The sequence below is a fragment of the Ctenocephalides felis genome, unplaced genomic scaffold (genome assembly GCF_003426905.1).
Source record: "Ctenocephalides felis isolate EL2017-DRISC unplaced genomic scaffold, ASM342690v1 CF-g0.4_SCAFFOLD_03571, whole genome shotgun sequence".
NCBI lineage: Eukaryota > Metazoa > Arthropoda > Insecta > Siphonaptera > Pulicidae > Ctenocephalides > Ctenocephalides felis.
Window position 1 is genome coordinate 45815519 of NW_020539725.1, and position 17209 is coordinate 45832727.

Here is a 17209-nt window from a genome sequence, read left to right on the forward strand (position 1 = left end):
GGGTACGAATTTTGAAATCCTTCATGCATGTATTTCATTATTTTATTTATACATGTATGCTATTTAATCAATTAATAATTATCATTCTATTAGTTCCAGTAAGTGGCTCATCAAAAGTTATAAACAACTTGATTGAAAGGCGTCGGACTGATCATGAGAAAGCTATTGAGGAAATGAATCAGGAAATGCTTCTACTTTCTGAAAATATCTCTTGTGAGATACGATCTGCTTGCGACACTTTTAGAATCATTTTAACCGCATGCCAGAAAGCCGTTCAGGCCGAAGTTTATCGGCTGAAGTTTTTAAATCAGCAAGAATTTACAGATCAATGTTACAGGTATAATAATTTTATACTTTGAAATTCTTCTAATTGAAAGACACTTAATAGGGAATTTAAATGTCCCAATCATTAAGACAATTTATTCAAAAACAACAACAACAAGCTTGAAAATGATGTCTGCAATCACTGTTATAACATAATGGTAACATTTTTTATATAACTTTGTAACTCCCGATATACATTGCGCATATATTACACTTAAGTAACATTTGTTATATAACTTAAAGCCAAAGTTACATTGCGCTTATATTACATTTAGTTATATAACTTTGTAACTCACAAGTTTAATTACGGTAACATGTAGTGTTTACTGGGTGATTGCAATAGTTTCAAGAAGATAATTTTAAAAACGTAAATTGTACAAAAGCAAAATGCGCACCTGAGTCATAAATATTTATTTCGAGTTTTAATGAGAATATTAAAGGATAAAAAAATTTAGAAGATAAAAATCTTGATTCCATTAGCAGAGATTCAATTTAAATAATTCAATTAAAATTTTTTAATGAATTATTTAAATGATAAAATAGATAGATAATTGTTGATCTGATTGAAACAGATTTGAAGTCCTTTTTCAAACAACTTTGTATTTTAACAGAAACATAAAAGTTTTTGTTATGCTTTCGGAAATGAGCTCCAAGAAAGTTGTATGCATATCGATAAAATTGAATTTTACCGCTTATGATGATTTTTTTTTAAATATCATAATAACATTTCTATTTCTCATTAAAGTTCTTGGGAAAAAACAATTGTTACTTTGCGTAATGCTAATACGACTTTAAATGAATTTTACGTTACGCTGGATGATTTTGAACGTAAACGATCCGATAAGCTGAAAGCCATTTTAAGCTTATATTCAAAAAAAGTTTGTGATATTGCCCACGTAACGCCGTTTAAAGTTCAAGAACAATTTGAAATGATGATACTGGTAATATTAATAAATGATATTATTTCATATATTTCTTGTTAATAGTTTGTGATGGTTGCTTTAATTTATATCATAGAAAATAAATCAGAGCCTCTTATCGAATGCAAGCTGCCATAATGATTTGTATAATCAGTTGCATTATGTAATATTTTTACTCGGCTGTGAATATCAGAAACAGGTAGCTCGTATTAAAAGGGAATGGGACTATCAAGACAAATTGAAAGCACAACGAAGGCTGTAAGTATTTTAATTTATAAAAGACTTATATAATAAGTATACAAAATATTCTCAATTTTATTTATTTTATTCAGGTTTATCTGTTCAGATGAAGGAGAAGGAGAAGAGGATCTTAACAAGGATTGGAATTCAATTATGAATGATTTAGGTAATTTTATAAGCTTTATATCATTTTTATGTATATTCAACATAATAATTGTTTGCGAAACTTGAACTATTATAACTTTCTTTAAGGGGGTCTTCCTATGTGATGAGTTGAAAAAATTGAATTTTTTTTTATTTCATATTTCAGTAGATTATACCTTTAAAAATAACATATTAAAATTTCAAATCGATATCTCAAATAGTTTTTGAGTTACAGCCATTTAAAAAGTATACATATAGTATATAGTACAACGATCATTTTATCTTTAAACGCGTTTTTCTCAAAACTGTGTTTTTCAAACTTGTCTCCATTGTATCTCAGAAACGGCTGGACCGAATTACTTGAAATTTACAGGGCACATTCAATATATTTAAACGCATGGAATGAACTATTATCAATCAAAAATTTCAAAACTTCGATTTTTTATAGCAAAAAAACTAAAAAAAAACGCCCAATTTGCAACTTTTATTTCAAATGTCTATAAAACATCCAATTTTTTTTGTATTCATTTGATTGTAGATCATTCCGTGCTTTTAAGCCTACAAATTAAAACGCCGTTTATTTTTTTTTTTGGTCAGATAAGCCGATCAGCCGGAATCGTGGAGACAGTGGGAGCTCTTTTTTTTGAGGGGGGGGTGTTTAGAGCGCTGTAACTCTAGTTGGACTAAATTTTTTTTAGCTGAAATTTTATATTTATACTGTCGAAATATGTATTGATAAATGATAAAAAACTTGAAGCTCTAACTATTTACTGGTCGTAGAAAAAAAAATTCTAAAATATCCCTAAAAAACAGGCCGTCACATAGGAAGACCCCCTTAATTACAAGTGTTAAAAGTTAAGTTATTCTAAAGTGTTTAAATTTATCAAGGTCCTAAAGTACCCAAAAAGTGTATCAAGTACTGAAAGAGTTTATTGCGGTAAAGTCCTATAGTACCTAAAAACAGTAAATTTGTCAAGGTCTTACAGTACCTAAAAAGTGTTTAATTTTATCGACGTCCTAAAGTATCTAAAAAGTTCCTATAAATTATCTAATAAAAGTCGACTTATTGATATACGAATATATTATTTAATAATTATTATTTTTGCAGAAATCTATGTTCTGAGCATGGTTGATGTGTTAAAAAATTCAATTGCGCAAATTTTTAAAATGCATCAATTAGGCAAAATTCCGATGCTAAAAGTTTTAAATCTGAAACCTGAATATTGTTACAGAAGCTCTCTATCGGATGCAAGTTTTATCGCCAGTTTTAGTGAAGTAATCCTATGCACATTATAATTGTTATATTTTATAAATGAACTTTTACTTAGAAACTCACTTCTAGTAAATACTGATGATATTATACAACTGCTTTATAATCTGTAACAATTTATAACTCGAATCTTAACTTATTATAATAGAATTTTGTAGTAATTTTGTAAGTATACTTACAAATCCACCACAATCATAATTATTTAAGCTTAAGTATGATTGTGGTTTACCAAAATATAAAACGTTTAGTTGAAAATAATTTTTCAAAATGAGTATTTATTAAAATTTATGCAAACCGATATTAATCCAGGTCAATATAACAAATATAAGTACATGCTTAAATGCAGTAAAAGAATTTTTAGAGGATGTATTTGCATTATGGAAACTTTACGCCGAGAGAAGTACCACAATGAAAAATGATACAGAAAAGGCGTTAGAAAAAAAAACCACAGCATTTAGTAAACTGTTTCAGGTAAACACTTGAATAATAAATTAACAGTTAGCTTAAATTTTAGATAATTGTTTACCATTATATACTAATTAATGCAAAAACAATTTTTCCCATTTTAGGCAAGGTGTACAAAATTATTGCCATTATTGTCTGTAATTAGACAAGAGAGTATACCGAAGAAGCTTACAAGATCTTACAAAAAAGCCCGGAAAGTCATTGCAAATGTAGATAAATTGTATGTGAAATATTAATAATATAAAATTTTCATAAGTTGATGAAAAGGTTATATAAAATCTGTTCAAAGGTGTGTGCAGGAACTAAATCGGCAGACGTCGTTAATCGAATATTATGATAACTTCATCGACAATGAAGTTGAAAAGTTAATTGATGAATTAAAAATTTTATTAATAAATCATGAAAGCGTGAGTATACCTAAACTTATATTAATATAGTTAGAGCATTTCTAAAACTTTCCTGCTTTTTTACAGTTTAATAAGGAGCCAAAATTTGATGAAGATTTTCCAACAGAATATAAAGCTTTTCAATACAAAGTTATTTGCATGATCCATTGGAAACAAGGGTATGTGAAATAAATTTATGTTTACTGTTTTCTTTGAAATATGTTAATAATATTGATAATATTAATTGAATTAATAATATTATCAATAAATTCAAATTCAATATTATTTTATTATTATTTTTTGCTTTTTAGGTTGTTTTCAGCAATCAAGAAATTTACGTCATTAGATAAAGCTACTCTTACAAAATGGGCGAAAGAATTTTCAATTCCACTTTTAGATGAGATTAATACACAGTCGAATAACTATAGATCTTATTTGAGAGTATTGAAATTAGATTTGGAATCTGATTTTGAGATTCGTAAATTCGAATTAAAGTTGCATGCAGCTCGTTTGAAAGAGCACAATAAAGTAAATAATTCTAAATTAACAAAAACTAAACAATTTATTGGTTCTGCCGGTTCAATAATTAATATATTTTTTTAAATTAGGGTGTTTCAGTTAACATTAAATCCATGAAGCAAAATCTGAAAAAGTTGCCTACTGCAGAGAGAATTCCGTATATGGAATCTTGTTTACGACGTGTTAAATCCTTAATGAGTTCAAACAATCAATTCAATAAAAATCTCAAGTAAGAAAAATTGTTTGTGAAGTATTCTACAAAGATTTTTTTTATTTAATGTTACTAATTTTTTTATGTTATTAGATTTTTTGAAAACGGAGGTAACTATACAGCGAACGAAACTAAAAATGCAGTAAGAGTTTTAGAAAAAGTGAAACAAACTTTAACTAAAGAAGAAAGGTACTGGGTAAGATAGCGGTATAAATATACAAAAATTACAGTATTTTTTTTATGAATGGCATCATTTATTTAATTTGTAATTAGTTTATTTTTCAAATATTATGTGTGAATATAGTAAATTTTTGTATCAGATATTTTTGTAAGTGTAAATTATGTATGTAATGAATGAAGTCCAGAGGATTTTCAATAATTTATAAATTTGATAACATATACAAGAATTTAGAACATTTTTTTATGAAAATGCTGTTTGTGCCTCGCAATTAGGGCATCATTTACCGGCGATATAATTAGTAATCCGAACGCCAATATTGTTTTTAAGTAAAAAAATATAATGATATTGTCATAAAATAAATTGATAACATAAAATAATTAACGAAACTAGTGGGGTGCATGGTATTATGCCTTAAGGCAAATTGCTGGTACTTCCCGTAACGTAATTAAAAATCTTGGTACGGAACCCAAATTACACAAAACGGTACACATTATTAAAGTCTCTATAAAATATCTAATAATTTGATGTACATATGTCCAATAAACATTTTTGACCGTCAAATGACATTTTTTAACTTATTTTTATTGAGAGTCCAAAACCGATGGACCTGCCCTCCCAAAAATTTGATCAATTCTTCATCTAGTCAAGACAAGTAAAATGTTTTCTGAATTATTAAAATCGGACGCTCCGTTCTTTCAAAAACTGAGTTACCGTTTTTGGCACTTTTTACCCCGTATCTTCGGAACAGCTAGACCTGCCTTCGCCAAAAACTAGTCAGCACGGCTCATTATCAATACGAATCGAATGTTTTTTGAATTATTCAAACCGGTTGATCGGTGTTCTCGAAATCGTCGACGAGAATTTGTATCCGCACACACACAAACACATCCATTTTTTCTAAGGTATGCCAAAATATTCAGAAACCTTCGAAACGTGAAGATATATAAAAATTTTCATTTTCGATTTTGCGATTACTATAACTTACTCTACGGGAAGTTTATTAGTAAAATTCAGAATCTGTAGCAAAATGCGGCCCTGTGCAATATAAACGTAGCAGTGAAGCGCAGACTAGACACTTCTGCGTACATTTTATGTGAATTATTTTGAGGACAAAATGAAAATGAGAGAATAAACCTAAATTTTTGTAATAAATTAATAAGCAAATTTATAGGACTATTGATTTTATGACAAATAAAAATGAAATATGCATATACCTGATTTTTATTATTTATATAATCTATCGATTTCTATAAGTTTTCAAGGATTTCTAATAATTTAATAATTTGTAATATAAAATTCCAAAAGATAAAACAGAATGTAAATTACTAATAAAGATACGTAAAGTAATTCGTAGTTGATTATTTTACCGAATTGTTGTTTCTATTATTTTTTGATTAGTGAAATCGTGAACCACGCGTTTTGACAACTCTTCGATCTAAGTATGTATTTGTGGGTTAGGTATAGGTTTCATGGGTTTTTAATAAAGCGTTTTTAATTTATTTAGCGAACTAATAAGAAAATCTTTTTCGCAGACAATAGTTTTAAATTATGAAGTTTTATAAGTTATCACACATTAAAAATACTTTATATTAATCTTTAATGAAAAATTTGCATTGGTGATATGAAATAAAACCGTCGAGTAAATGCTGTCTTTAACATTTTTCAATATTAGTTGAATATGTCGCTTCATTTGGACTTAAAAATCTTAGCTAAAAGATTTTTGTCGGGAAAGTCATGGTAAGATTATGATATAACCTCAAATTCTTTAATACAGTACTCATGCTGTTTTATTCTATTTAGCATACGCAATTACTGTAAGACCACTTTACATGATACTCCGGGCGCTGCTTCGACGGTTAATAGTCCGTCTGCTAAAATTGTAACACCTTTACCCCCTTTGACAGTGCCTTTACCAGGTCTTCCAGATCCCCAATATGCTACTTTATTACCTGAACATCATAATACAAAAGTTACTACACTCAGCAATGGTTTACGAGTGGCTTCAGAAAATAGATTTGGCCAGTTCTTTACTGTTGGAGGTAAGATAATTGTTTTTATATTTTTTCTGATTGAAATGATTAAACCTAAATATATATATATATATATATATATATATATATATATATATATATATAAGTCGATTAATTCATCATGTCAGGATGTTTGTGCAATTTGCATAAGGGTAATGTGCCACTTGCAACTAATTAATATTTAGTTGTATATTTATGTAAAATAGAAACTGTACTATGTATTTAGATAAATGATTAAATGATAATAAATCATTATATAATCTTGGATTTTTACAGTTGTTATAGATTCTGGTCCAAGATATGAAATTGCATATCCAAGTGGGGTTTCACATTTCTTGGAGAAACTAGCTTTTCATGTAAGTATTTATTTCATGTAAGGTTTTTGTTAAATAATTTCAAATCTTATTCATTTGCCAGTCGACAGTAGCATATCCAGATAAAGACAGCATTTTACGGGCATTAGAAGAACATGGAGGAATTTGTGACTGCCAAAGCTCCAGAGATACCTTTGTATACGCAGCCAGTGCAGAAAATCGTGGATTAGAAGCTGTGACTAAGGTGAAAACTATTTATGAACACTGTAAAGGCTTACTTATTAAGTAATTGTTCTGAGATTATTCACACTTATTATATTTTTTGTATTCCAATATTAATATAATAGTAGGTGATTTCTGTTCATGAATCTTTATGTTGGACAAAATTAGCATAATTTTATTTATGGACTATTTATTGTAGTGTAATTTCCTAACTGTGTAATCATTCTTCAATATTTAAATTAAGCTATATTTTTTACATTTTTATTGTACCAGGTTTTGTCAGAAGTTGTGTTGAGACCTCGTCTTGATGCAACAGAAGTCAGCATGGCGAGACAAGCTGTTTTATTTGAATTGGAATCACTAGCAATGCGTCCAGAGCAAGACGTCAAGCTTATGGATATGATTCATGCAGTATGATAATAATAACTAACGCTAAATAAAATTAAGCAACTATCTTTGGATTGCATATCAAGTTTATTATTAAAATTATTTTGCAGGCTGCATATCGAGATAACACATTGGGTTTGCCAAAATTATGTCCACAACAAAATGCGGAATTATTAAATAGAAATGTTTTGTTAACATATCTAAAACATCATCATACTCCTAAGAGAATGGTTGTTGCTGGAGTTGGGGTAACCAATAGTTATAATATATTATACTATTTCAAATCATATATTTATTTCATAAGAAATTTTAGGTACCACATGAAAGCCTTGTAGAAATGGTTAATAAATACTTTGTTGAATCAGAACCTATTTGGGACAAAGAAAATATTGAATCTTCACGATCATTACAAATTGATAGTTCTACAGCACAATATACAGGTGGAATTATCAAGGTAATTTCTTCTTTGATTAATTTATTTTACAAACTGTATTATGCACACAAACAATTTATATTATATTCATTAAATTATATTATTGATGCAGAGTAAAATTATATTGCAATATGGAACTTACACAATTTCATAAATCTAGGAATCATGTGAAATACCAATGTATGCTGCTGAAGGTTTACCAGAACTGGCTCATGTGGTTTTAGGATTGAGAGGATGCTCACATCAGGACTCTGATTTTATAGCAGCTTGTGTTTTAAATATGATGATGGGTGGTGGAGGATCTTTTAGTGCTGGGGGACCTGGTAAAGGAATGTATACTAGGTTATATACAAATGTGCTAAACAGGTATATTATTTAAAAAAATTAAAATAAGTTTAATTAATTTTCAATTTTTCAATAAATCATTAACTTTGACTATATCTCTGTTAGATATCACTGGATGTACAGTGCAACAGCATTTAACCATGCTTATGCTGATACCGGTCTATTCTGCATTCATGCCAGCGCACCTCCAACACATATACGGGGGGTAACAGAAGTGCTCTGCAGAGAACTAGTTGCCATGTCTACAGTTCCAGGGGCTCAAGAACTAAGGGTAATAATTAACAATATTAATAATTATTCTGAAGATATCTACAGCATGGAAATAAATTTTAAATAAAATTAACTTAAACAGAAACTTAAAAAGAAAAAACAGAAAGTTAAAAAAATAACTTTCACAGAAACTTAAGTGTGATTTATAAAATTCAATATCATACAATTAAAAGAAATTTAAAAACCAACTGCACTGGTCTGTGAAAATATTTAAAATACATTATGAATATTAAAATAACATAAAAAATGCAATTTTAGACAAATATTTGTTTGAGATGAAATGAGTTTTCTTAAATTTTACTAACCAGCTATTTTATTATTTATGAAAAAGAGAGCAAAAACACAACTTCAATCAATGTTATTGATGAATTTGGAAGCTCGTCCTGTGGTATTTGAAGATATAGGTAGACAAGTACTAGCAACTGGCATGAGAAAAAGGCCTGAATATTTTATTGAAGCTATAGGTAAGCTATCATCATGTCAATCTCCTACTTTCCAGTATGTATGTATGTATATATATATATATATATATATATATATATATATATATATAATAGGCAGGCACATTATGAATAATAAATAAAAATAAATATTCCAATTTATAGAAAACATTCAAGCTGAAGATATAATACGGGTAGCGAGGAGATTCTTGAGTTCTCCACCTGCTGTAGCTGCAAGAGGAGATATTAAAAAATTGCCAGAATTAAGTGATATTGCAATGGCTTTATTAAATGAAGATGGAAAAATGCCAAGCGGACGAAAATTATCTCTGTTCAAATAAATTTCTATATTCCAAATTGTCACAAACCATTTTTTTCTTGTCCTATGCATTTACATGTAAAAATTGTACCAAATACAAACATATAGATCATTAAGAAAAGGATTGTTCAAATTAATATTATTATTATTATTATTTTCAATTCATTTTTGTATATCGTGAAATTATAATTTTTATAATTATTCTTATTTTGTTATCTAAATACATTATCAAGATATAAAAAAAAAACTAGAATATATTTTCATACTTTACTCAAAAACCTTATCTAATTGTTATAACTATAACTAGGATTCTGTTGTTTATTTACTAATTATTAGTATATTGTCTAGGCTCATTATGTTTATTTAACTGTGCTTATTTATCTATGGTGCTCATTATATATTCGTATATATTATCCAGTATTATTATATTGTCTAGTATATTATTCATAATGTTGCAGGCACTGTTCCTTCTTGCTGGCCTATGTTGGTAACAAATGTTGACATCTTTTATCTTCTTCTATATATCTGTGGCATTGTTTGGTTCGTTTTGTTTCGTTTTTATCATTATTTATAATTTATCATTATATTTATCCAATATTAAAGATTTCTAATCAGAAAGTTTTTTAAGTGCCTAATAAACATTGGATTTTAGTGTTAAATTGCGTTTGGCATGATTCCCTCAAGTCCAAAAACGTATGTATTTTCTAAATTATGAACATTCTGTTAGCGCTGTCAAATATGTAAACAATCTTTTTCAGTGCCTTGATGCCCGTTCGCAGATGTGATTTAAACTTATCAGATGAAGATGAAGAGGTAAACTATAAGTTGTTATCTTATCCTGTGATACCGTAATGAATTAATATATGTTGTTTCTAATTATTTTCAGGAAGATGATTCCGGCGATGCAGCAGATTCGAAAAAAGTTATAGAGCAATTAAAATCAAAATACACACAAGGATATTTTGTTAATAAAAGTGGTAGATTTACACCTAAAGTTGAAAATCGTGTATCAAAATTTGATATAAGTGAAATTGATAGAAAAATCACTGATAGCTGTACAAAAGAATTCATTGAGAGTTCTATAAATAGAACTAATGAATTTAGTACACCAAGTGTTAAGAGTAGTATTATCAAGACTAATGGTAAAAACGATGTAAATAAAGAAAATGAAGTTTTGAGTGCTTCATATCTTAAAAAAAATAGATTAGACGAAGGCGTGAAAGATGTTAAAAAGCTATTATTTTCTCCCCCACAAGTAGTTTATTCAAGTAAAAAAATAATTCCACGAAATGAAAAACGCTTTAAATCTATTAAAGAAAATGATGGGTTTATACAGTCTTTGCTATTCAAGGATGCAGCACATAATAAAAGTAGTAGTGATAATGGAGTAACCGGAATATATCAATTGAACAATGAAGATCCTATATCATCAAAATGTAATCTCAAACCAATATTAGAAAAAGAAGTTGAAAAAGTTTGTGAAGAGTTTAATAATATAAATTTTAAAATTCCTGAAGTTGTAAGCAATAATACTGATAAGTCCTTATGCACAAATATCAATTGTAATGTTGAAAATGTAAATGGTGAGCTTAGTAAAATTACATTTGATAATATTACTTACACTATTGGTAAAAAATTGGGTAGTGGTGGTTCATGTGTGGTCCATTTAGCTACCCAAGAAACAACTTTAAACAAAATGGCTATAAAAGTAGTAAAACTAAATGGTGATCAACAATTAGTACAAGGGTTTCTCAATGAAGTTAAACTATTATCTAGATTACAAAACAGTGATGTAGTAATAAAGATGTTTCATTATGCTCATGTCACTAAAGAAAATATGTTATATGTAGTAATGGAGTGTGGAGAGACAGATTTTAGCACTATTATCAAAACATCAACTGTTGCAAACAAGTATCCTATATTTTCTATTGTATTGTTAGTCAAATACTGGCTGCAAATGCTGGAAGCTGTAAATTTTATACACAAAAATGGTTGGTTGCCCAAGTTACATGTTTACTAATATTGCATTATCTGCATTAGTAACTGTATATATATATATATATATATATATATATATATGTAACAGAAATGTTTTATTTTTTTAAGGTGTTATACACTCCGATTTAAAACCAGCAAATTTTTTAAAAGTTGGAAATCGCCTAAAATTAATAGATTTTGGTATTGCATCTACTATCGGATCTGATTGTACCAGTATTATTAAGCATGTACAAACTGGTACTTTTAATTACATGAGTCCTGAAGCACTCCATGATTCATCTTCTGTTGATATGCAGAATTCTGGAAAAATGCCCAATATTAAGGTATTTATATAGATTTTTGGAACTGCAGATGAAAAAATTCCAATCAACATTCTATTTATTTTAATACATTTTTTAGATTTCGTATAAATCTGATGTATGGTCATTGGGATGCATACTGTATCTTTTACTTTATGGTAAAACACCATTTGGCCACATTACGAGGCCAATGATGAAAATGGCTGCAATAATAGATCCTGATTGGAAAATAGATTTTAAAGAATTAGACTTATACCCTTCAATTCTCGTAAAAGTAGGTCCAAATGATAATAATTATATACATTTATTTTATATTTATATTTAATAAAAGTGATCACTTTACTTTTAGACAGCAAAAAGATGTCTTATTCATAATCCATATGATCGCCCCACAGTAGCTGAATTATTGGAACTTCCTAGAGAACCATTTGAATATCCAAAAAATGGTGAATAATCAATTAAATGATAATAATGTAGATATACTTTATTTTAATTTTAAATCATAAATAATATTGTTTTTAACAATTATACGAAGAGTAAGACTATTTTAAACTAATATATTTTATTATTTTATCATAAGGTTGATTAGAAAAATAATCTGTGATTATATATAGCATATAAATGTAAAGACATTGCTTCTTATTAAATATAAATTTATTTAATTCATATTTCATTATTCATATTCATTATTTTTCAGTTACAATTTATTGAAACAGCTGTGGGTAATTGTAAATTTTTTTTCCCAATGGATAGTCTTAACACAATTTGAGAATAAAATAATAATCTAATTATTCTTTCTCAGTTTAATCAGATAATCATAATTGTTTTTCATAAGTTGTTTTAAATGAGCTGTGACAAAGAAACTCAACGATTGGCCTATCTATATTTTATATATTTTTATTAGAATTTCTTTGATTTCAGATGATTTTGAATTTGTGTAAGAATTCCTGGCAAGGGCTATTTCTCTTATAATATTTATGTATGTTTTGTAATTTATGTATAATATATATTTATATCTATGTATATAACCAATCTATTTATTTAATATTTTGAATCCAAACAGCCAAAATGGCCTGCAGCAGCTTTTAACTCTTTTATACATGAGTTTCATATCTAAAAATCCGATGTCTTCTGTTGTTTGGGATAAAATGACAGTTGACATATGTAAAATAATATTTCTTGCTACAGTTCGGGAACAGAAGTAGAAATATTAGTAACTCGTTTTATTTTTTCTCTGAATATTTTACTTCATTAAAGGCGTGACTTTTGTTAATTAAATTCCTTCTGATATCTTTTGCAATAAAATTAATATGACTACATTAAGACCGTTTACTTGCAATGATATGTTTAATTTTAATAATGTGTGAGTATTAATTTTAGGTTATTGATATTATAATAGTAACATGAAATTTTAATTATGCTATAATATTTTGGTTTAGAAATTTAGATCCACTAACAGAAACATATGGACTTTCATTCTACATGCAATATCTAGCGCATTGGCCAGAGTATTTTCAAGTTGCTGAGTCCCCAAACGGAGAAATAATGGGATATAGTTAGTATACACTAATTATTTTAATTGAATGTATGGTCATGAAAACTAAGTTTATTTAATCGGAAAAAATTGTTATAAAATCAGAAGTGCAAAAAACTCAGAAACTAAAATTAATGCATTTCACTACATTATTATCACACCAGCTTAGGTGTTATTTTTGAGCTAATTGAAATTTTTGTGGAATATTTTGGTACCTATTCAATCATTTGCTCATCATTTGAAGATATTTAAAATGGCTATATCAAAAATGTTTCACTTCACACTTAAGTATGAGATTGTAAAAAGTAGAAAAGAAATACTTATTAGCAATTTTGTTTGGTAAAATTTGAACTATACAGTTTTCACACTTATAAACAATGCCTCATTTATTTTGTATCAACTAACTTTAGAGTGTGCGAAGTAGATAACAGTACTATGTTCTTTATATTATTATTGATGCCTTTATTTCCTTTTTTGTAATTTTCATATTATACACATGTTTCTTTTTTTAAGTAATGGGCAAAGCAGAAGGTCATGGAGAAAATTGGCATGGACATGTCACAGCCCTAACTGTTTCCCCAGATTTTCGTAGACTTGGCTTAGCAGCTAAATTAATGAATTTCTTAGAAGATGTATCAGAAAGGTATATGTTATGAGGGCAAATAGTAATATAATTCAATTTTTTTTCAATAATTCATTTCCTCTTTTTATTGTCTTTGCTAATATAGCTTCATATAAAACACTATATACTATATATACATAATCCTTAAAGTATTCTTATGAAGAAGTGATCTACATCAACATTGCACAATTTTAACTGAAGATTCTGAAATATTCAATACAAGTTTTGATTGAAGCCAATAAACTAGGCGTAATATCAAAAAAATATTTTAATTTTAATAAGTTATATAAATTTTGAATAAATTTAGTATCAACTTAATATTACTCAATATATTTTGATATGAAATGCTGATGATTGGTCTGTAGTTCTCAACTGCCTCAATAATTATGCCAAACTTGTTTTGTTACAGAAAAATACATATTTTGTTGACCTGTTTGTTCGAGTTAGTAATGAAGTAGCAATAAATATGTATAAGAATCTTGGATACATTGTTTACCGTACTGTCTTAGAATATTATTCTGGGGATCCGGAGGAAAATGCATATGGTAATTTATCTTGTATAATTCATTTTATTAAAAAAATATTATACATGTATTCTAATTCATAATTCATTTTAACAGACATGAGAAAATCTTGTACACGAGATATCACTAAAAAATCAATGATACCATTAACTACACCAGTAAGACCAGAAGATGTTGATTGAAGATGAAGATGTTGAGACAAATGTTTAATAAGTAAATTGATAACTGACTTATCGGTCAATCAATTACGAAATTTATGATTATTTTATATAAAAGTAACTATTCTCTTAATCTGAAGTTTCTTTCTCTGATGTTATTTTCTCAGATTCTAAAGCATTACTAGTACCGCTTGTAGGTGCCACTGTTTCTTCTGGTTCAGTAGCTTTTGTCTTTTCTTTTTCTAGTTGTGCTTTTTTCCAATTTTTAGCCGCAGCAAGCAATTTCAAATTTGGTCTGACTGTTTCATCTTCAGGGAATATGTAATCAAAAACTTCTTCCCATCCATGATCTGCACCAGTTTCTGAAGTGATTTTTTGACGTTTCTTGATTCTTCTAGGCATTTTCTCGTTTACTTTCTTTATACTTTCTTCATCGCCATTTTCTTTCTCAAAATCTCTCCAGGCTTCTAAAAGCATGACTCTAGATTCTTTCTCACTAGCGTTTCGTAAACTATTGTTTGCTCGTTCATATACTTGTCTTGCTAATTCTAATTTATTATCAGTATCATCACTACTCATTTCAAACTTAGCATAAGACATCCATACTTTCACATGTATTGTTCGCTCTAATAATCTCTCATATAACAATCGGGCTTTTCCAATTTCACCTTGAGAAAACTCAAAATCTATATAACTTTTCCACAAAAGTTCAGGCATATCTAACCGCGGCTGATTTATAGCCAGTTCATATATTGCACGAGAACGTTCAATGTCACCTAAAAGACATTCCAGCTCTGCAAATTTCATCCAAGTTATACAATTTTCTGGCCAAATTCCAAAAATTTCTCATATAATATACGACACCGATCAAATTCTCTAAGTTGGATTTCCAAATCTATATAACCCCTGTAAAGTTTATCTCTGGGACAAATGCCTAAGGCCATACCTAACGTTTTTCTAGCCTGTTGGAGATTTTTACAGCGTATTTCAAATTGAGCATATAACAACCAAATTTTGCTAAATGTGAATGTTTTATGAGGCAATAAGTCCAGACAAGTTCGATAAATCTGTCTAGTCCTTTCTAAATCAGAAGTATTAAGTTCTTCAAAGACTGCATAATTTATCCATAGATATATGTATCTCCTCCAGAAATGTTTATCTTTAGTTGGGGGAACATTTGCAATTGCTCTCTCATAAGTTTCACGAATTACTTCAATATTGCCTTCATTTTCTACTAAACGCAGATAGTCAAACCAAGCATCATAATTTGTTGGATTTTCTTGAACTTCTTGCTCATACTGAAACTTACGTTTACTTACAATAACATCCTCTATACCACTTCGGTCACCAAACTTTTTCTCATGAATTGTGTAAGCCTTGTATAACTCTTTTGTATTTTCTTTTGGAATGTTATCTAATGCATACTTATATATAACTCTAGCTCTATCATGCTCTTTCTGATTCTCTTCAAATCTTGCAAATGCAATAAATAACTTTTCCTCAAGATATTCCTCACCGTAGAATTCTACAGCTCTTTCATACACTGAACGGGCTCCATTTATAAAACCATGAGACTCTTCAAATTTTGCATACTTTATCCAATTTTTTACATCTGGATGAACCATAACAAATTTTTCATAAATAGCTCTTGCTCTATCTAATTCTTTATAACGTAACTCAAAATTTATGTAAGTTTGCCAAGCCTGTTCATCTGGCTGCCATTCCATCCACGATCAAAAACTTGTCTGGCTGCTGCTACATTTTCCAACATCTCTTCCATGTAAGTATACTTGTACCAGAACTGATTAGCCCTGGGCAGAATAGTTACGGCTCGATCCCATAAATTTCGTGCATGATTTACTTGGCGGTTTTCTCATTTCCATTTCTGTATTTTTAGCCATATTGTAATATTTCTATGATCAACATCAAGGGCTCTTTCATAAATAGATCTAGCTCGTTGAATTTCTTTCTGCGATTCTTCCCATTGTGCATATTTGATCCAGTTGCTAATAACTATCCTATTTTTTCTAATATTATCTTCAAAAGTTTTTCTTTTCCTGTGCTGTAGTCTCGAAGTTCTGCTGGATCTGAGATTTTTTGCTTAGGTGGTGGAGGTAATATTTCTAAATCACGTTCTTTAGCTTCTCGCAATAATTGTTCAGCAGTAATTTGAATTTCTGCTGGAGCTTTATTTTTAACTTTAGCCACTTTAGGCATTTTTTGAGGTTTCTCCATTTTAAAGTTATTTTCTTTTGCACAATTAAGATAAAGATTTTGTTAATTATTGAAAACTTAAATTCAAAATTCGATACTACTAATAAAATAAATCATTAACTTAAAAATATAAAAAATGATTTAATTTATACTTAAGATTTGACACTTACAGTCCTATATGCTACCTACGGCCTACGGCTACCTACAAATGCATAATACATAGACATTTCCTTATCTATGACATAGACGTTTTATATGCCTGTTTGACAAGTTCTGAGAACTAGAGCAAGTTTCTTCCGTTGTGGCGCGCTGTTTACAAAGCTTTTTCAGCATCGACAAAATATTAAATGAAAAAAATATTTATTTGATTATAAACTTTCCATTAGAGAGTATTAAATTTAAGAAGATCACAAAACACAAAAATAACAAACATTATATAC

General features: G+C 28.5%; 4 protein-coding genes across 5 annotated transcripts; 3 read left to right on the forward strand and 1 right to left on the reverse strand.

Moving 5' to 3' along the window:
- Nucleotides 1–6081: 6081 nt before the first annotated feature.
- On the forward strand, nucleotides 6082–9520 carry LOC113384897 (mitochondrial-processing peptidase subunit alpha-like). Of its 2 annotated transcripts, XM_026622669.1 has the most exons (12): nucleotides 6082–6099; nucleotides 6193–6397; nucleotides 6461–6699; nucleotides 6967–7046; nucleotides 7108–7248; nucleotides 7500–7637; nucleotides 7724–7861; nucleotides 7927–8067; nucleotides 8207–8412; nucleotides 8497–8662; nucleotides 8993–9125; nucleotides 9267–9442. In XM_026622669.1, the coding sequence occupies exons 2-12, from the start codon at nucleotides 6339–6341 to the stop codon at nucleotides 9440–9442; spliced, it is 1617 nt and encodes a 538-aa protein (XP_026478454.1). In that variant the 5' UTR covers nucleotides 6082–6099; nucleotides 6193–6338. The 2 variants fall into 2 exon arrangements, with proteins under 2 accessions (XP_026478454.1, XP_026478455.1); XM_026622670.1 differs by lacking the exon at nucleotides 6082–6099 and having other exon boundaries at nucleotides 6171–6397; nucleotides 9267–9520.
- A 437-nt stretch (nucleotides 9521–9957) lies between these two features.
- LOC113385400 (dual specificity protein kinase TTK-like) lies at nucleotides 9958–12248 on the forward strand. The gene is made up of 6 exons (XM_026623247.1): nucleotides 9958–10113; nucleotides 10179–10233; nucleotides 10307–11411; nucleotides 11527–11741; nucleotides 11818–11991; nucleotides 12067–12248. The coding sequence occupies exons 1-6, from the start codon at nucleotides 10091–10093 to the stop codon at nucleotides 12169–12171; spliced, it is 1677 nt and encodes a 558-aa protein (XP_026479032.1). The 5' UTR covers nucleotides 9958–10090; the 3' UTR covers nucleotides 12172–12248.
- Nucleotides 12249–12908: 660 nt separating this feature from the next.
- LOC113385210 (N-alpha-acetyltransferase 20-like) lies at nucleotides 12909–14599 on the forward strand. Its single transcript, XM_026623034.1, has 5 exons — nucleotides 12909–13080; nucleotides 13157–13272; nucleotides 13765–13893; nucleotides 14281–14418; nucleotides 14494–14599. Exons 1-5 carry the CDS (start codon nucleotides 13028–13030, stop codon nucleotides 14577–14579), a joined length of 522 nt encoding a protein of 173 aa, XP_026478819.1. The 5' UTR covers nucleotides 12909–13027; the 3' UTR covers nucleotides 14580–14599.
- Nucleotides 14600–14669: 70 nt separating this feature from the next.
- LOC113384421 (protein crooked neck-like) lies at nucleotides 14670–16933 on the reverse strand. The gene is given in 4 exon segments (XM_026622134.1): nucleotides 14670–15385; nucleotides 15388–16287; nucleotides 16290–16619; nucleotides 16622–16933. Coding segments are annotated over 4 exon segments (2100 nt in total). The 5' UTR covers nucleotides 16791–16933; the 3' UTR covers nucleotides 14670–14684.
- Between the last annotated feature and the right edge of the window lie 276 nt (nucleotides 16934–17209).